This window comes from Tachysurus vachellii, chromosome 15 (assembly GCF_030014155.1).
Source record: "Tachysurus vachellii isolate PV-2020 chromosome 15, HZAU_Pvac_v1, whole genome shotgun sequence".
In the NCBI taxonomy this organism is placed as follows: Eukaryota; Metazoa; Chordata; class Actinopteri; order Siluriformes; family Bagridae; genus Tachysurus; species Tachysurus vachellii.
The window spans coordinates 4,820,609-4,842,560 of record NC_083474.1 but is presented as its reverse complement, the minus strand read 5'-3'; the positions used below and the strand labels follow the sequence as shown (position 1 = coordinate 4,842,560).

The 21,952-nt window shown below is 36.9% G+C and overlaps 1 protein-coding gene across 1 annotated transcript; it reads left to right on the top strand.

Annotated features, from left to right (window-relative positions):
• Positions 1-10,458: 10,458 nt before the first annotated feature.
• On the top strand, positions 10,459-19,142 carry si:ch211-149e23.4 (uncharacterized). The gene is made up of 13 exons (XM_060888535.1): positions 10,459-10,629; positions 12,022-12,348; positions 13,354-13,662; positions 13,951-14,232; positions 14,369-14,519; positions 14,747-14,916; positions 15,717-16,016; positions 16,450-16,737; positions 17,376-17,538; positions 17,778-17,938; positions 18,064-18,139; positions 18,645-18,678; positions 18,766-19,142. Exons 1-13 carry the CDS (start codon positions 10,518-10,520, stop codon positions 18,898-18,900), a joined length of 2,508 nt encoding a protein of 835 aa, XP_060744518.1. The 5' UTR covers positions 10,459-10,517; the 3' UTR covers positions 18,901-19,142.
• Positions 19,143-21,952: the final 2,810 nt, after the last annotated feature.

The window sequence follows — 21,952 nt, the reverse complement described above, 5'->3', positions numbered from 1 at the left end:
CATACAACAATTTGGTCGAAAATTTCTTTACAGCAACAACTGTGTACAATATTGAATAGAAAAGCATCTAGCCAACTAACATTAATGTTAATGTTTAGATTACTTTCTCAGAAACAGCAAAAGCAGTATGGTCAATGTTATAAATTTAACCAGGTAATGTGTGGATATTGACTATATACTTTATATCCTATAAATATATATAGATATGAATCCTATATCCTATAAATACACTGTGTATAACCACGTTGGAAAGGCGACCCAAGTTAACCTTCTATTTGAGGCTTATTTGATTTTAGACCCATCACTTAAACCAAACACTTGGATGATGTATGTACAGTATCTTGCTAATCAGTAGTAACTCTGCGGCAGGCATGCACTCTTACAGTATATTCTCTGGTTGGAGGTGCATGCGTTTGGTTCATGTTTTCTCTGGCCCTAAATCATAACTCCTATTTAGTTTCAGTTGCTTGAATTTAATAGAAAAATGCCACACGGTAGGCTCCCTCTGGTCTCGTGTTCTACTGTGAAACAGAAAAGAGGCAGAAGATCAAAACTTTGTTAGGTAATGAACATAAGCTGAACAACAGGGAGCATACATCAAAGGCCAGGGCTGACACAGCAGAACTGAGGAAGTGCTTGAGCTCTATGAGCACCATAATTAAATGCTCCAAGGAGAGAGAGAGAGAGAGAGAGAGAGAGAGAGTTCCTACTATAAAATAAAGGACTGACCCTCCTGCAGATCCCCATCAGATTACTAGATTCAAGTGAGTCAGTGGTGAGAACTTATTCTGTGTTTGTATCTTGTTAGTCTTCATAACAAGTTGTATTAATGTCATTTCCCATCATGAGCAAAATGAAAAAAACATAATTTTTTTGCTCTGTTAGACCACATAGAGTTTAAACTTTAAACAGTCATAAAACAGTTTGGTCGAAAATTTCATTACAGCAACAACTGTGTACAATATTGAATAGTGTGACCAAACATCTTGCCAACTAACATTAATATTTAACAATATAACATGATTTAGATTACTTTCTTACAGCAAAAGCAGTATGGTTAATGGTATAAATTTAACCATGTAATGTGTGGATACTGACTATATCCTATATATCCTAGAAATATATATATAGATATAAATCCTATATCCTATATCCTATAAATACACCATATAACCGTACACCATATAACCACTTTGGAAAGACAACCCAAGTTAACAAGGTGAAATTTCCAATAGAGGGCATTTTTGGCAGATTTATTAATTGTAATTACTTAATTGTTAATTACTTGTTGGATCTTCACCTTGAATGTGGTATAAGCACTGTAGTGGATTTGGAGTATAAGGCATAAACATTAAGCGGGTATTATAAGGCTCCTCATAAATCAACAGAAAGCACAATCACAGATAGAGACCGAGGAGCTGGTGCAGTGAATCACTGACTATAATTGGACTGTTACCCAGGTTCACATCAATATGTACATGAAAACCTCAAAGGATACACACAGTATAAAAACAATAGAGCTGAAGCAGCAATCATGCTAGGATTTTCAAGTTTCCATAGACATTTAATACATTTTTTAAAATCTTACTTTTTTAATTTTATTTTGCCTAGTTTTGATCATTGTAGGCCATTCTTATATGCAGTTATAACATGCATCATTATCTTAATCCATAGTTCCAAAGTTCTAAAAAAGCAAACGAAACAAAGGTTGAATTAGACAAATTCTCTGTAACTGTAATCTGAACAGGGCTCACATTATTTAAAAGACCAGTTTTGGAAGAGGGGCAAGAAGACAGAAAGACAGGACCAAAACAATTGCAATGTAGATCTTGTCCCTTGGCCCTTAAAACATAAAAAGTATTTTGTAACCTTTGTAAAGGTCAGACAAAGACTGACATTATTACTGGAATCAGAAGACAAAAAAATTGTGAAGCCAAGCTGACATCCTCACAAAATTTAGGAGGAGGTCACAGGAGAGGCCACATCACCAACCTTGGTTTGAAAACAGTGGACTGGAGATCTTCTTCCTTTGCCTACTCTAATCTCCTTGCTCTAAACCCTGGGGTTCCATCTGAAAGGGTTTCAGTGGGTGTCTGAAAAAAAAACACCTGTAGATAATACTGACAAACCAGAGACAATACCTGAACCAGCAAACTGAGACATGGCTCAGACTTAACAAATACACAAAAACAGCACTTTTAATATAGTCATAAATTGGCTTTACAGAAATCTGGATCTAAAAAGTGTATACTGTGGAGTCAAACAATGTTGATGTTGTTAACCGGAACATGAATATGAGCATCATTAAATGTCTGTAATATCAAACTTAAGTTAAAAATTGTTATTAACTCAGTGTAATTTGTAAAAGTTTATGTAGTTTATTCAAGAGAGGATGTAATTTCATTTATTGCCTTGTCTTTTAACACTAAGCTAGTGAGCTAGTTGGATTGTAAGAACAGCTGAAAAGGTCATCAGATCTTTGTACAAACCACTGACAAATCCTACCACAAATGCTATATCCACAAGGCCACCAGCATTGTGTATAACCCCTCTGATCCCTCATAAGGATTTCTCACCCTGCTGTTGCAAAGAAAGTACCAGAACATCCTTGCCACCATTACCAGATGCTCCAACAGCGGAGGTGGTCAGATTATTAAATAAACTGCTACCCAACCATCCTGGACTAATCAGGAGCCTCACCAAAACTCTGTCACCTGGAATGATCAAATATCCTAAAGCCATCACTGCACACCTGGACAAAAAATTATTAAGATGCTAAAATATATATAAAAATTATGATGCTACCAGACCCTTTTCCTACATCATTCTTCCATGAGAAGAGTTTTTTCAGTTAAATTCCTGACTTTGCAGTTCACTCACCATAATCATTTGTCTCATTGTTTTCCAAGGACTGTTCTGTTGTCTTGTCAACAATGTCCTGTATATATATACTACCCATTGTAATAACTGTTTTTTTTGTAATTGTATATATCATTTTACTGTAATCTATGTACAATATTTCCTTTTGTTATGATTGGTACTCTTTGTTGTTTAAAGTCTATGAACATAAGGGTTAAGCATTACTTACAGACTTCATAAACCCAGTTAGTTTGATACAATCCACACCCCAGCATGTTCAAAACTAATAAAAAATGTAAAAAAAAAACAGTCCCCTACACAATACGGTAGCAGATTGGTACATCTGGCATTTTTCTGCCATGGGACATCACGTCTCTTGAGCTCGAATTCCACAGATGACTGAAGTGTGTGGTGTGTCAGGGATCCACACTGTGAATTTTTTTCTGCATGTGGCACCACCACCTGTGAGCAATGTTTTCTTTTTATTGGCAGCAGTGTTGTCACAATAATTGTGGTGTGTTTTTCTCACCTGTTTTTGTGTTGAGACTCAGGAACAGGTGGATAATATAAAGACTTGAGAAGACAAAATAAACTGAACTAATACAATATGGTGACTAAACTGTTTAATGCTTTCAAATATCATTTTAATTTTTAAGAGTATGTATAAAAATATCCAGACGTGGTAAAAGCTATTTCTTTATTTCTGAAATATCAGTTACTGTATTAATTATTTTAATCAGAATGCAGTCTGAATTTCAGTGGTTATAGTGCTTAACAATACTTAACCCTTCATTTAAACTGTCACAGTCCAGGCAGGAAAAGAAATGTGAATTCTGTTGCTAGATTTTTGAATAAGGATTTTTCTTCTTGCCAATAATAAAACAAAATACTGCATTTCTCAAATCCTCTAGCTGTCGAGTATTTCCAGGTGATGGAAAACTGTTTGCATCCTGTTCTAAAAGAATCATTTCCTTACCATTTTTTCAAGACAGACTGAAAACCGTTTATTGACATTTTGTACACAGTGTCATTTGATTAAGGCTTTACTTTCATTCCCAGCATCATGTATAAAGCTTCATTTATTTGTAGCATTCTTATTCATGGGATATTGAGATCCTTTACTAATGTTAAAGCATTGCACAAAGGCTCAGAAGAAGCTGAGGTTCCCTAGTGCTGGTGCCAAAGCCTAAAATATTGCTTATGAGCCTGCAGATGGAGAACGGCCATTCTTTAAAAGCTATTAAGAGCAGACAGCAAAAAGTCTTAATTACAAGGTTCATGCGGCACTACAATTTGTCTGTACAGCCTTCAGTGATATTTAGGAGTAAGAGCTCGTTGGTCTGAAGGAAGATGACCCACAGTGTAGTCAGTTTTTATATTAGAATTTAGTAATACCATTAATACTAATAATGACTGCAATTGGAATAGCTCAGTGTTTTTTGTAACTTGTGGAGACAAGAACAGAAATAACTAACAGAAATAAATCTAGTAAATGGTTTGCAAATGCAAACAGATTTGACTATTTTATAGACTTCACTAGCCATTTTTGTATCTCTTATTTACATGTACAGCATTTGGCAGACACCATTATATAGAGTGACTTCAAGTCAAGAAGCTTTTATTGTAATTTCATCCATATATAGCTGACACAGTACATAGTGAAATGAAATAACATTTCTCCAGTTTCATGGTGCTACAGTACATAGAACAAAGATAGGGCTACATAGAACAACAACAGAGCTGCATAAAACAAAGACAGTGCTAACAACTTAAAGTAAGTTAGTCCGAGCCACATAAAGTGCATCTGTGCAATCTGGTGCAAACAGTGTGAGACAAAATACAGTGCAAACAAATAACACAAGACATTACACAAAAAACTATACAGTACATGTGCAAAAATACTGGAATAAACACATAACGTAATGATGCATCATCGTAAGGCTGAGAACTTGACACTTAATATAGTAGCAGCAGTTATATGAGGTATTGTAATGTATTGTGCAAAAACTTGCAATTAACTGAAATGTGTGAGACAGCATGTGCAAAATAATGTGAAAAACCTGCATGTAAACAGTTTGATATGGAAGGTGCTGTAGTTATGGATGTATATTACAAGAGTGTGTACAGTATTTGGTGTAGGTCAGGGCAGTCCAGACATTTGTAAGTGTGTGTGTATGTATATTGTGCTCGGTACAGTTCAGTTCAGTTACTGAGGAGTCTAATGGCTTGTGGAAACTGTTACACAATCTGGTCGTGAGGCCAGAATGCTTCAGTACCTTTTTCCAGATGGCAGGAGGAAGAAGAGTGTGTGTGAGGGGTGTTTGGCGTCTTCCACAATGCTTTTGGCTTAGCGGATGCAGTGTGCGCTGTAATTGTCTGTGATAGAGGGAAGAGAGACTCCAATGATCTTTTCAGATGTCCTCACTATCTGCTGCAGGGTGCAGTTCCCAAACAGTGATGCAGCTGCTCAGAATGCTCTCAGTGGTCCTTCTGTAAAACGTAGTCAGGATAAGAGGAGGGAGATGAGTTTTCCTCAGCCTTTGTAAGAAGTAGAGACGCTGCTGGGCTTTCTTGGTGATAGAGCTGGTACTGAGTGACCAGGTGAAGTTCTCTGCCAGATGAACGTCAAGGAATTTGGTGCTCTTGATGATCTCTACAGAGGACCTGTCAACTTACATTTTATCTCATTTTATACAACTGAACAATTTAGGGTTAAAACACTTACTCAGAGCCCAGCAGTGTGGTGGACACCCCCCCCCCTCCCCCATATATGGACTATGTATGGTCCTACACATTAGTATTGCTACACAACATTATTAAGTTATTAAATCAGGTCTGGATCTTTTGCTCTCTCTGGATGCTTGACAAGTTTATGAAAATTACCGGTGACTGCTAACTTGATTGTGAATTTGTATCCCTGTGGACCCGGGGATCATTCGGAAAAAAAAAACAACTTATATTTTATCTCTTTTTTCAAATACTTTTTAACAGAGCATTAAGGGCCTTGCTCAGGGGCCCAACAGTGGCAGCTTAGAACCCGGGATTCAAACTTACAGCAGTCCTGTCATTAGTCCAACACCTGAATCACTAGGCTACCACATCCCCAGTTACAAAAAATGGATGAATAAATGAATGAATGAATGAATGAATGAATGAATGAATGAATGAATGAATGAATGAATGAATATGGTGCTCTTTTTCTTTGTCTCCAGCATTAGGGGTGGTGCAGGAACACTGAATGAAACTCTTTTTCATATATAAATGATTTATAGAATTATTATTATATAAATTATGATGGGATAGATGATAAACATCAAATATTTGCATAAAACAGTAGAAAAAAGGTTTGCAGAAAAAAGGTTTAAGTTAAGTAAGCTAAGTCAAAACTAAACACCACTGTTAAGTCAATTATGATGGTAAAGTGAATGGGTTCAGAATTGTAAAAATGATTATGTAATTCTTGTACTCACTAATAAATTACAAGGCAAAGGTCTTATCTGAGATTTGAAGCTGTTTTGTGGGTCACCTGTTAATTCTTTACAAAAATGTCTCTTTACTGTTTAGCTACTCTTTCACAGCATGCCCTCTCTGACCAGTACTGCTATATTTAGCTATTAGGTGTAAATCAATAATGTAAATGACTTGACAGGACATTTTGCAGCAGTGCAGTGCAATGTCCTGTAAGCAGAAATTCTTTTGCATAATTACAGATTGTGCTGATTGTGGTTATTCTTTGAGTTTTTAGCAAGGTGCCAGAAGCCACGCTGCAGTGTTTACAGATTTCATCTAACCATTAAATGCTGCTTTTCCAGTGAATAGCTCTTGTCCATAGATGGCAGTATTAAACTGCAATTTAGATTCACATTTTCTGCAGTCTGATGTATCTGCACAAGTAAATGTACTAGTAGAAATCAATATTTTATATGAATGAATGTAATGCAAGTTAAATGATAGTTATAGCAAAATAATTATTGATCTCTTTAGAGCCAGTAGAATGCTGACTTTTTCTTTTTCTTTTTATTGCATGTGTATGCATAGGAGTTTATTTCTGTGAGATTTATTTAATCATTTAATATTTTACTGTTTTTATTCTCTTGTCCACTGGTTGTGGCTTGTGGCAGAGCTGTTGTCCCACACTCGCTAGGTACTACTGTGGGTCTGTTACACTCATCAATGCAGAGAGTTTGTGTGGCCTTTCTGTGTGGTCTTATGGCTTCTCCTCTGTGCGATGTGTCTGTTCTCATTTGTAAATCCATGGCACCATGGCAACTTTTTTTTACCAAGTCACAACCATTTTTTTAAATAATATATGGTATGTCAATTAATAAGATATTCTAAAAAGAGATGTTGTTAATATGAACTCCTGCTTGTGATGACAGCCTACTCCTGAGTGCATCTCTAAGGCTTCCTTCTATGTTCTGGAGAGAATGATATGACAGATCCTTGGCCTAGTCTCTACCTCGAATACCTGCAATTTGTCCATCTGTTGTATACTAATTCAAGTCTGTGAGTATGTGTTTGTCTAGTACTTCATGTGATGCACAGAGTTGTTTTTACTAATTTACTAATTTTATGTCACATTCACAGTCATATACAGTACAACATGTAGTGAAATGCTTTTTACAACTGTCCTTAATATAAAAACAGCCTATAATAGAGAATAAAAGAATAAAATAAAGGGGATAAATAAATAAAAATAAGGCACAAGTAGATACAATATAAAGAACTAAATAAATAAATATAAAAAATATGTTTAAAAAATATCATCAAAAAATAAAATCAGAAACTGAGTTTAGTGCAGAGATGCACGTGTGTAATATATATATATATATATATATATATATATATATATATATATATATATATATATATATATTTATATATTTATATATATTAATAAAGTGCAGGATGTTCATGTAATGTAATAGTTATTGTTCTATTCCATAGTTCTATTCCAGAGAAGGTCCAGGCTCTAGGTGTTCACCAGGCTGAGAGACCGAATGGCCTGCAGGAAGAAGCTCCTCCTCATTCTCTCTGAGTTCACCTTTAAGGTGCAGAAGCACTTCCCTGAATACAACATAGAAAAGAGTCCATTGTGGGAATGGCTGAGGTCTTTCACTATCTTCCTGGCCTTGGTCCAGCACTGCTTGCTATAGATAGACTCCAGGTCAGGGAGCTCAGTGTAGGAGCTCTTGTTTCCTGTCTGGTGCTGTTCCTCAAACCAGGCTGTGATGCTTCTTGCCAGGATGCTGTCATTAGTGCAGATGTAGAAAGTCTTTAGCACCTGAGAGGGTAGTCCTTTAAGCGTCTGAGATGGTACTGTAGAATTTAAGTTTTCATTGTGACTAGTCGTTGTCTAACTCAGATGTCTAACTCAGAAGGAAAGGCTGCTTTGAAAGACTGGCCTTCTTCACCACAGTGTTGATGTGAGATGATCATGACAGATCCTGTGTGATGTGAACACCTAAATACCAGAAGTGATGTCCACTCTCTCCGCTGGGCTCCTGTTGACCATGAGTGGTTGGTAGTTCCTCTCCTTCTCTGCTGAAGTCCATTATCAACTCCTTTGTCTTGCTGATGTTCAAGAGGAGATTGTTCTCCTGGCACCAAATCTCCATGTTTTTAATCTCCTTTGGGTAGGCCCTCTAATCATTGTTAGGCCAACGTCAACTGTCAACTGTCAACTGTCAACGTCAACGTCAACGTTCACTGTCGTCAGCAAACTTGGTGACAGTGGAGTTAAAAGTGGCCATGCAGTCATATTTGTACACTGACTACATCAAGAGGGTCAGAACACAACCCTGGTGGGCACCAGTGCTGAGGGTGAGGGACAATGAGACATGTTTCCCCCCTGTACTGTTTGTGTTCTGTTTGGAAGTAGGAGGTTCATTGACATACTGTATGGCTCAGCTAAGTCCCAGGACATCCAACTTAGAGGTGAGTATAGAGGGAATTATGGTGTTGAATGCTGAACTGTCCTAAAATCTAAATGCTAAAATCCTGCTCTCCAGGAAACTAAGGGCTATATGTTTTTATTGCATGGTCTGGTCTTTGTCAGCAATCTTTTGAAGACTTCTGAAGACTTCAGCAGGAAGGAAGTAGTGTTGGGTCTATGGTGAACTAACAGTTTGCGCTGACCCTTTAGTTCCCCAGAAGTTCAAACTTTAGGGATCTAGTGTGTCAGGTAATGAAGAAGTGATGAAGTCTATGACCTGTCTTCATCAAATCAAGTTTACAGGACTGCTTTCCAATTACCATCACTCTAAAACTAAAATATAGCAGCTTTAAAATTATGATTTATAACTCATTTTGTGAAGTCTCGCTCCTAGCCTGTTTTACTGATGATTTTATTCTTCGATCAAATTTCTGTGTTTGCAGCTGTGACTGTGTTTGATGAATGAAGAAATCCTAGAGCATCATTGCACCCTGAAATGCAGTTCTACATTTGGTCTCCTACCTGTTAATATGTTCAATTAGCTGGTCTTGTGTGATCCAATTAGTACACAAGTAACAAGTGGGGAAATCAAGAATCACAGCATGTCTACATTACAGATAAGTCAATTATCTAAAGCCTGCTTAGGTACTATACAGTATAAGGATCAGGTCTGGCACAACAGGAACCCTGAGGTTATACCCTGGCTCATGGTCTTCCTGTTTACTTTAGCAACTGTTAGATTGTGGGTTTTGTGTGTGTGTGTGTGTGTGTGTGTGTGTGTGTGTGTGTGTGTGCTTGTGTGTGTGTGTGCTTGTGAGTGTCTGCAAGTGTGTGCATGCGTTTATGTGTGTGTGCATGTGTGTGTGGGAGTGTGTTGGTTTGTGTGTGTATATGTTGCATACATGTGGAACCCTGATTAACAAATTAACAACGATCAAGTATATTATTTCTGTATGCATGTCTGCATGTGTTTATGTGAGAAAGGATGTGCACATCTGTAAATTATAATGGTACACATCCTTTCTTAGTGCTGTGGTTTGCAAAACTGACAAAAACATTTCACTTGCAAACATAATCATATAGAAAACATTAAACATTGTTCGTTAAATCAGTTTCATTGTCACTGCTGATTCATGTTTGTCACTACATATCCGGACACCTTGATTACTTAAAGTGAGAAACTGAGAAGTCTCAGAAGTCTCGTAGACTGAAACCGTTTTCTTGTTTTTCATTGATTGTGTCAGGATGTCGTTGTAAACCTCAAACTTAAACACCATCTCTCATCCAAATGACTCAGCAGTTACTGATTTTCCAAAGATGTATTTAGTAAATGTCACCAGTGTTGAATTTAGAGCAAGTTAAGCTTTGTTAATTAAACTGTGCACTTCTGTTGATACTTACTTTATGATAGGAAATAAAAGTATGTATCATTACATTACTATTCAGGTTTGTCTGCTATAATATCTGATATACTATATATATGAATTGTGCAATAAATGATTGAAAGTTTTAAAAGTAAGTAAGTTAAAACAAAAGAATAAAAAAGGCAGATGTGCAAGCTATGTGGGACTGCCTTGGGGTTTGGGGTTACTAACACACACACACACACACACACACACACACACACACACACACACACACACACACACACACACACATACACATACATACAATTTCTAATAGTTGACTCTGACCTCCTCTCACAGATACTTCTTTCTCATCTATGGAAGCATCTTGCAACTCATTTATCTCAATAAATGTCTTAGACATGTTTTTGACAATATTTGTGACATTTGGACTTCTCCTTAATTTCACCCAAGGCTTGGAAAATCAAGGTAGGTCAAAAGAGTTTGTTTATTTATTTATTTGTTTGTTTGTTTGTTTGTTTGTTTATTACATAATTAAAGACATAATTTATTAAATGATTCTGAAGTTTTTTTTATTGTATTATTAAGGTTTAAGCCAAGTGCTCCAAAATTTTACTACCAGATCTAGATTAACTTTTTCATTCAAACCACGAGTGCAATTAATCATTTTTTATAAGTGCATCTAATAATAATAATAATAATAATAATAATAATAATAATAATAACCTAGTTAAAAATCTAAATTTAAGGTCAGGTGTAATTTACTTTTAAATTTAAGTCAGGTGTAATTTACTTTTAACTAGTCATTTTGAAACCAGATCGTTTTCACTTTCAGGGGCTTTTCCTGATATTTATTCTGGTTTCTGTAGTTCCGTTATCCCCCTCACTCTAGGTTGTCAGAACTCCTACCTGATCTGAGCTGTTTAAAACTGAGCCACTGAAAACAAATCACACTTTCTAATAGCTTTAGTGTTTAATGTTGCTTCAGGACTGCATAATAATGTCATAGGGATTTTTTAGTAGCTATGACTGGTTTCTGTATTTTTTTTTAATGTCAGCATTACAATTATCAGTGTGAAATTTAATCATGTGAAGCAGTTATCCTCAAGTCTATCCTGTGTATTGCACTGATTGTCACTAGCTTTACAAACATAGAAAATGGTGAATCTTTTGATAGCACTGATTATACAACAATATAATTATACAACAATATAATTACAGAATATATATAAATAACCTGCCATGCTTTGCACTTTATTAACTAAATTGGGAAATTTCAATTTCATTGTTGCGGTTTAGTTCATTTCATCTAAGTTTTATTAGGTGAATGTATTGTGTGCCCATGTTAAGCTGTCTTCCTCAGACAGGTTAAAATCTGTGGTTTGCTGCAATGTGTATGAATGCCTCAGTTGCAAACCACACACCCTCATGAATTTATACCTCAATGTCACATGACTGAACGCTGTGAACATCTTGTTCACTGATTCAGTTAGAGAGATCTACATGTCACTTAGATATAATGGCGGTTTCCTTAAGAAGTGCTGAAACAGAAAAGTAGTAACAAAGAATATCTTGTGATTTTAAAAATACAAAGTGTATGAACTTATAAGAATTCACAATCCATGACAATTTTTGCATGAATTCACTTAATCACTTAATGCTCAAATGCTTTTCAAGCTGCTCTTAACACCTCTGTAAGAAAAAAAGGTGTGTGGGTATGTCTTGAGATGTACGTGTGTTCATTTTGAAAATGAATAAAGCAAGTGTCATAGTGCTCAAACATCATGCAGGCCTTGTGAATGTGGTGTGCACTTCTGTGACCATTTTCATAGATGTGTGATTTTGTCATCCTTCAAATAGATGTGGTCTTAAAAGACATCGTTATGGACCATGCTGTAATAGGAGTCTTAGGAGAGGATGTACACCTGCGGTGTTTGTACACTGGCACACTGAATATCAGTGATTCCGCCTGGAAGCGCGAGGATTCAAATCGTCGAATAAAGATGATAACAGGATACAAAAGTGGCAAACCATTCACAAACAAAGACAGCTTCTCCACTCCAGCATCAATCACCAATCTTACTGTGAAAGTGAACATAAAAAGCTTTGAGCTAGAGGGAAATTACAAATGTGTTTTCAGCTCATTTGAAGATGAAGTGATGGAGACAATGGTCTTTAGAATTATGGGTATGTATGTGTGTACCAAGCTGTGTGTTTAATAAAACAAAGCAATGTACATTAAAATGACTAAAAAATCCAGAAGATTCTATAACCATCTGGACCCAAGAGTACAAATGATCTGAAAACTTGGGATCATTGTTAATAATAAGTTAATATAATAGTTATATTTGAATGATTCTTCTCCCTGCACATTCACCTGGCATAATATTCTGTGTTCTGATGTCAGTTCTAAAACATAATTGTTTTTATCATGTTTAACTTCCTCCTATGATCAAATTCATGTGGTTATAATAGGAATAGGTATACACCTGTTCTTTTGTGTAGATATCCACTCATCCAGTCATGTGGCATAAAATCTAGCAGATTCCAGTTCAAGAGCTTCAATTAACATTGTTGTGAAAAAATGTGATGGAATTTGGTACCAGATTGGCTGACTATTTGTCTGAGTATTTCAGAAACTGCTGATCTCTCTAGAGCCTCATAGAGTTTGGAATGATGTGAGGGAATATTAACTGAAGGTCTTGACCTGCATCTGCATGATTTTATGCCACATGATCGGCTTATTGGATAATGTTCAAAATGAAGCCCAAAACTATTGTTGTGCCAAATATATTGTAAAAGGGCTTGAGTGGCCTCAATCCCACTGAACACCTTTGGGATGAACTGAAATGCTGACTGAGCCCCAGGCCTTCTTACCGAACTCATTAATGCTCTTGTGGCTGAATAGGTAAGTCTCCAAAGCCATAGGGGGCTGCTTCTGGAATGGGATCTTCAAATAGCCCACATGGGAATGATGATCAGGTGCCCACTAAGACTAAACTGTTTTTTTTTCATTAATTAATTACATAATTACATATGATCATAGCAGATTCATGCATTGTGGTTAAGGGTATTTGTTCTAAACAGTCTAAACACTATCTCTTTTGCAGTCTCACAACATTTAAGCTACTAGTATAGAACCTGAGCTACCACAGTCTGATGTGCCTGATATGCAATGTTTTTCGTCTTAAGCTCGACCCCATGTGGAAACCCACGCAGAGGAAGAAGTTCTGAATGGAACTCATTATCAAACGGTCTTCTGTTCAGCTTCTTATGCCAAGCCCACTGCAAGTCTCTACTGGGATATTCGTGGGGCACCACCGGATAAGGACATTTTCTCCATCCACAACACAAGCTCCCAACTGCCAAATGGCACATTCAGTATTGTCAGCATGTTACGTTTCCCTATCCACTTGAATAATGAGAGTAGTGTTGCCTGTGTGATTCAGCACCCAGCTTTGACTGAACCTAGCACAACTGTAATACAGTTACAGACATTTGGTAAGTTGTAATTCACAGCTCTTACTTGTCTCTTGCCTTAAGTTGGCTATACTTCAGATTATCTCTTTCTGCGTAGCATGTGTTTCCTGTACAGTATAAATACTTACCTCAAACTGTTCCACTTCCTCTAAAACTGCTGCTTAACTCTACATAAATCACATGCATAAACACTTGAATTCTTTAATTCACAGACTTATCATGTTTATACTGTTCTCAGGTCTTCCTTCTCTTTTTTGATTTTAAATGTTTCAATTTACCCTTTTTACTTTTTCCATTTTCCTTATTAAGTTTCTGCAAATGTAACCATGGATGTGGCCCTGCTTGAAAAAGAAGGAAAAGTCTTCCTTGAGGTCTTTTGCAGAGCAAAAGGAGGGAGGCCTCATCCATCAATCACCTGGATCCAACCTGAATCTGCAGACTCATCATGCTCTGCTAATTTCACAACATTTGAATCAGTTTCTAGTTCTCAATGTTTCCCATTAGATGGATATGAGGGTACAAATATCACCTGCATTTTTGGTTACCCACATCTTTCTGCCATTGAGAGAACTGTTATGATGCCAACATACTGTAAGTATCAATCTAATTATCAACATTAACTAAAACATCCACATACTGTAAAAAGCAGTGTGTCACACATGTATTCAGTAAAACAGACGTGCATGTATATTCATTCTTTTTTTCCCTCACTGCACCTCATTTTTAGATCTCACCTCTCTTCAGCTGACAAACAACAGTATTAAGGTGAACCATTTAAACACTTCTGATTTGTTGATATTAGAAGAGGAAGACAGTGACATCAGAATCAGCATGGAAGTGTTGGGAAATGTTCCAAAATATATAATTAACTGCACAAAGTGAGAATTCTTAATATCTATTAATGTTGATTTATTGTTTTAGCCATACAGATATTTAGAGGCTGGCAGAAACATTGCTCAATAATGTTCATTGATTTGATAGATGGCTGATCGATGTTCAGACTACTGAAATTTTATATTTGAGTATCACAAGGTTTTGCGAATTTAAGTAACAAAAGGTGATGAGATGAAAAATTAATAATAATGTTTGTCACTCTACTTCTCAGGGATGGTAACCCTCTGTCAGAGGATCTGAATGTGGTTGTCAGTGATCTCATGATTAAAGGTCCTGTTGGGGCAATTCATGCAGGCCAATACCAGTGCCAAGCCTCCTACTACAGACATACAGCCTCTTTACAGTTTGAAATAGAAGTGAAGCCCAGAGTCAAAGACCCAGGTATAAGGCAGTATTTATAATTTCTCAAAATTTCATAATAAATTGTACAAAAAATGAGCATGACAAAGAAGGCAAGATGGAGTAACTATCATTCATATGACTGTGCCACTCCCATGTGCAGATGGTATGAAGCAGAATTCAGTTAATATATACTGTATAGTGGTAATCATTTGGCAGATGCTCTTATTCAGTGTGTCTTATTGAAATTATTTGTGTTTTTTCTAATTTGAAAATACAATTTAAAGTAAACCATCATAAACCATCACCAGCATCAATTTGAAACAAAACTAGTCAGAGAGGTGCAATTTTGGGCCTTTTGTAAATTATTATATTTACAAGTATTCTAAGCAGCTTTGCTAGCGTGGAGTGTAAGCTGACACACTCTGAATAGTCCCTTTTTCTTTTCATAAAATGTATGATTTACCTATAATCGCTTACTTATGTTTTATAACATTTTACTTTTACCCCAAATGTAAGTATTAGCATTAGAAACAAAAGACAGAAAATTTACTTCATGTTCAGCCTCTGCTGCTGCTCCCACTATTAATGTATCATGGTATCTTTCACAAGACCTGAAAGAAAAACAATAAAACTAACATTTGCTTAAAAGTATCTTTATGCTTCCTGCTTGCTTGCCTCAAAAGCTAACTATAGATAGTGTGGTTAAGCAAATTGTTTTTCTTGTCTGTGTTTTTTCAAGCAGCAATTAACCATAGTAAAATGTCTAAATGTCACAGTTAGTGCTAGCGTGTGAAACATTATTGAATTACTCTTAATACATTGGGTTTAATTCTTCACAGCTCCCATACATGTGACACTGCTCACCAACACAACTTGGGTGAATGGGATTCAGTATATAGAAGTGAAGTGCATGGCAGACAATGTGTCTCCTGGTGCTAGTATAACTTGGGAAACAGGGGACTGCAGAAGTGCCTCTGAGCCTCAAAATGTTGTGTCTGGAAGTCAGCAGGAGGACAGTGTGGTATGGAACATGGCACGGCTCCCACTTTATTCTTATGCAGGATGCACCTTAATTTGTGTGGTGCACCATGATGGGTTAAAGAATCCGGTACAAAAGAGCATTCACATCCCTTTAATAGGTATGTTTTACACTGTTGTACTGACCTATGAATAAGAAGTAATGATATTATACTAAACTATTAGAGAAATCGATGTACTGCAGTCAATGTTCCTAAATAATATTTACAGTAGGTTCCTAAAGACAGTTTATTGTATGAAAAAATAATGTTAATTGCTTTGATTCATTAATTAATTTAATAAAAACATTTTTTTACTTTATTTATCTCCAGTAGGACCACAGTATATTTTCCCAACATGAACATGTTGGCCACAATAAACAGATTTGTCCGATCTACTCAGGAGCAGTTGATAGTTAGCAGGCTTGCTTAGGTTTTACAGTTAAAATTTTTGGATCTGAACTTACAACACCACAGTCATTAATATCTAATACTAACACCTCAAGGGTTGAGCTATCACTGCATTAATTCAAAACTGTGATCTCTTTTCTATTAGAACCACCCAGAAGTTATGTGAGAGTTGATTTACAGAAAGACTCCACACATTGGGCTGCTGTATGTGAATATGAAAGTGATGAAGAAATTACCAACATCTCCTGGATCATTTCTGATACCAATACAGCCACACCTTTAACTATAAATACCACAAGAGAGGGCAGTAAAGTGCTAGTCACATGCATTTATAAATTTGAGCTGTGCCAGCATGAGGGAAAATTCTTAACATGTGTGACCCAAAATAATTACGGGGAAGTTAAAAGGAAAGCCATACATGTCCCAAATTTTTGTAAGTATATCATTTTGAAAGAGCATATTTTAATATTAATATTATGTCATATTCAGTATGACATACACTATATGGTCAGAAGTATGTGGACACAAGTATTGAACATCACTTTCCAAACTATGGACAGCCATTTCCTGCTATAACAGTATATACTCTCCTGAGAAGGCTTTACTCTAGATTGTGGAACATTGTAATGAGGATTTGTACTCTTTCATCAACAAGAGTAATAGTGAGGTCAACCTGAGTTCCAATTCATCCCAATAGTGTTCAGTGGGGTTAAGGTCAGTTCAGCCTTAGTAAAACATTTCTCTATGGACCTCACTTTGTGCTCAAGGGCACTGTCATATGCCCCCTTAGTGACAGTGAAAAATCATAATACGGCAGCATACAAAGACATTCTTGACAATTTTGTTTTCCAGCTTTTATTGGGGAAGAATCAAATATATTGTTGTGGAGTCCTCATACCTTTGGTCATAGCCCATATTAATAGAAAAACATCAAAATATGATTATGTTAAACATTAACTGGTCATGTGTTTTAAAATAAATATTTGGTGCAATTTATATGTCTATCCTGCCACTGATGATTATTACATGCAATGAAAAATACACTTTTCTGATCTACATTTTCCTCTGCAGTTATCTCATCTATTGTGGTTTTGAACAAAACTATTCCACTGCATGGGAGACATGGGCAACATACTGCTGTGCACAGAGTGGCATTAAAAGAACATATTTCCAATCAGAGGATAATTTTTAAAGTTAATGGAAATGCATCAGCATGTGATATCAAATGCTTCAGGTATGATCAGTCAGACAAAATGTGCATGTACTCATTACAATGCAGTATTTCAAAAGCATATTCTAATGTAAAATTATCCCCATGATAGATCTATAACTGTACATCGCCAGTTCCATATTTACTCAAAAATATTTCTTACTTAATGAGTAAAACATGCAACACTACAAGTATTTCTATCTATATTTCTATCCAAGTATTTCTGTCCTTTTATGTTTGATGTTTCTGTTGGCTGACATTAGATCCAATGGACTTTCTGCACACACTGATGGTATGGCCCTGGTTTTTGCTCAGCAAGTGTCAGAGAGTGATGCTGGTTTGTACACATGCAGAACATCATGGTACAATCACAACGCCACAGTCATGGTTCTGGTGGAAATAACCAGTAAGGAAATCCAGAGCAGTGAGTTTCAGCTTTTTCCTTTGATGGCAACAGTAGCCATGTAAAAACTCATAGTAATAGGAATTAAATAATGTAGTGATTTATTTTTGCCTATTTTTAATGTGCTTTCTTTCTTTGATGCATAGTGATTCTTATCCTGATCTGTTTGTCATCTGCTGTTGCAATCTCCCTCATACTGATGGTCACACTCTGCATATTCTGGTGAGTTGCTGCTCATTTTTCCACCAACACAGGTGAAAAACAGCAGTTTTTTATCGATTGTTCAGACATAGGTAAGACTGTAGACAAAACAGGAAACAAGGTAGTACACCTAGACCTGCGTGACATGCTTTTCATAAACAGGATACACAGTGGTTGTATAGACATATGATACATAATGCCACATTAACCACGACTACACCATTTGTTAAGCAAAAACAGATTCATTCTGTGAGTGATATCAAAATCAGGTATGGTACAAGGATAGAAGCACCATATGATGTTTGATTATTTGACGTTTGATGATTTCCACACACTTACATAACCTGTTAATAAATTATTTTATTGGGACGAGCTGTATTCCAAAACCACCAAACAATTCTGAATTCCTGGACAGCAGTTTCTATATAGAGAATAATATAACTGTCACAGTCGGGTATCAGGTATTTGGTAACACATCTGTGTTCATGTTACCTGCACTCACAGTGACTTCTTTCTGCCCGTTTAGCAAAAGAAATGGAGAAGCTCACTCTTCAACACAGGTATGTATAATAACATGTTACTGATATTTTTATTTATTATTTCAATTAGAGTTTCAATTGATCAGTACAAATGTGTTGTGCATCAAGGCTTGGAAGAAGCGTGAATCTCTGGCTGCACTTATGCAGGACCCACGTTCACCACAATTCAAGAAGGCCGGAGGGCAGGATTATGCAGAGCTTGTGCACTACTCCATAGTGATTGATGTGAAAAGCACAGTGTAAGGGAAAGGTTTGAGTATTCCAAGGTCTGAAATGTGAATAGATTTTAAATAGCAGCATGCTACTTTGGAGTAATAGTATATGTATTAAAATTTAAATCTAAGCTTTAAAAAGGATTCATCATTACTATTATTTCACTTCGAACTTCCTTTGTATTGTACTGTCATCTTATGTTTTAAAATGATCATGTTTTGTTTGGTGTGTGACATGAATGAACTCATTAAAAGATTATAGTGTGTTCTTTAGTATTGCAGTAGTGTATTTATTAGTAATGACTGCATACATACTTACAGTCATTCAACAGCCATCCATCCATCTATCCATCCATTCTCTACACCACTTATTCTACTGGATTGTGGAGAATCTGGAGCCTATCACAGGAGACTCAGGGCACTAGACAGGGTACACCTTGGAGACAATCACACACCCTACACACACTCACACAGACACTACAGACAGATTTGGAGATGTCAGTCAGCCTACATTGCATGTCTTAGGACTGGCAGAGGAAACCCCCAAGGCACAGGGAGGCCTATAACAACCCATAAACAAAATAAAACTGTCCTACTAAAATCAAGCAGCTCCCACAAGCTGAATTTAATATGCATATTTACTTTGCTTATAATTTATTCGTGTGCAGTATATTTAAATAATCTCCTAAACATTTCTATAAACACTGGTTAACCACAAGGCCAGAATCTTACACATCTAACTCTCCTTTTAAAATGCTGTGTCATGGGAGGGGCTGTTTTCTGGGTTAAACAGCTTACAGTTTTTTACAATCGCTATGACAGTTTTTTCAATACATTTAACAAGTTTCCTAACTCTTAACACGGTTAGCACAACATCCGTCTTTGTAGGCTATACAACTAACACATTTCTTGTTGCTTTGATACAAAATAGATACAGTTAACACCAATTTAAAATGCTTGAACTTCTTTTACACACAAATTCAACCAAGACCAAAACAAGTTAATTTTACAGTCAAATTTACAAATGCTTTCACACTGTATGTCAGAACAGATAACATCATGTTCTAAACATAACTTATATAGGCTAAAGTCAAAGTGAACAGCTGTTCATATTGTGAATTGAAACAAAAATATATTCCCTGTATTTTATTCCATTGCTAATGAGAAACAGCTTATTGCAGTTATGCAAATATATAAATCACAACTGATTCCCATCTAGGAACCACACTCAGGTGTTGAGGTTTTTTCAATCGCATGACCATATGTTCTAAAAGAGGACTCTTTGGGCTGATCTTGTGTGGAAAAGGAACAATATAGAGCAACACAAAGAAAGAAAGAAAGAAAGAAAGAAAGAAAGAAAGAAAGAAAGAAAGAAAGAAAGAAAGAAAGAAAATGCCTTCACGAGGGAGAGGAAGACAAGTACCAGGACAAGGGAGAGGAGTGGGGCAAGGATAAGGGAGAGGAGTGGGGCAAGGACAAGGGAGAGGAGTGGGGCAAGGACAAGGGAGAGGAGTGGGGCAAAGACAAGGGAGAGGAGTTAGAATGTGTGGTGGTGCTCAAAGAAGGACCAGAGCTAGGGTAACTGATCAAATAAGAGCTACTCTCATTGACCATGTCATAACCCACGGGCTATCATACAGAGAGGCTGGTGAACAAGTACAGCCAAATCTCAGCCGGAACACAGTGGCATCCATTGTCCGTATTTTCAGAGAAACCAACAGGTAGGATATTGCTTCTCCTACAGCAAAGTGTAAATGATTTTACCATTTACTGTATTAGAGTGACTGTATGCCTCCGGTGTCTAATATGTAACTGTATTTTGTCCCTCTAAGGATTCAACGTCTACCTCCCTCAGGGGGCAGAGGAAAGCTCTTGAATGAAGAACAGGAACTTGCTATTGTCAACATGGTGATTGCTGACAATGAAATAAAACTGAAAGACATTCAGTCCAGAGTTGTAGAGGACAAGCTTGTCTTTGGGAACATTGCAGCAATCAGCATAACACCCATTTCTCGGACTCTAGCTAAACACAGAGTCCGAATGAAACAACTATACAAAGTTCCTTTTGAAAGGAACAGTGAGCACATCAAAGAACTCCGTCACGAATACGTCCAGGTAAGGTTATGCAATACAGTCATTACTGTACTATACACGGTGTGTTTTGCAGTACACACTGGAGTACATTAGAACATACAGCAGATATACAGTACAGCACAGCATTTACATACACTGTGTCTAATTACTTTCAGAGAGTCATGGAGTTGTGGGCCAATCAAGTCCCACATTAAATTATCTATGTTGACGAGGCTGGCTTCAACTTGGCGAAAAGGCGTCGTCGTGGGAGAAACATAATTGGCAAAAGGGCCACAGTTAACGTGCCAGCCCAGAGAGGAGCCAATATACCATTTGCGCCACAATCTCCAGCAACGGTGCAGTCCTGCATAAATGTGAGATTGGCCCCTTCAACACCGACCGCCTTCTCCTGTTTTTAGAAGACCTGCACGAAAGACTGGTGCCAGAGGTAGAAAGGGGACAGGTGGGAGACCACTTGCCAATATATGTTATCGCATGGGACAATGTGGCATTCCACCATTCCCGTGCAGTCACAGCCTGGTTTGACGTCCATCCAAGGATGATGTCCCATTTCCTTACCCCTTACTCCCCTTTCCTCAACCCCATTGAGGAGTTTTTCTCAGCCTGGTGATGGAAGGTTTTTGACCATCATCCACATGACCAAATGTCCCTCCTGGATGCAATGGATGCTGCATGCCAAGACATCACAGCTGAACACTGCCAGGGGTGGATAAGGCATGCCAAAAGATTCTTCCCACGATGCCTTGCCAGAGAAGATATCAGGTGTGATGTGGATGAGAACATGTGGCCAAATGCAGAAGACCGGGCAGATTAGAAGATTACTTTGTTTTTTTATTATAATTCCAGTGCTTTTTCTGTTTGTATATCTTGCAGTAATGTCCTTTTGCAAATAAAGTCTTTACTGCAGCAATTCTGTGTCTTTTTTTTTTTTTACATAAACTGTACAATTTATAAAGCTACTCTGAGATGGTCATTCATTTTTTGTATTG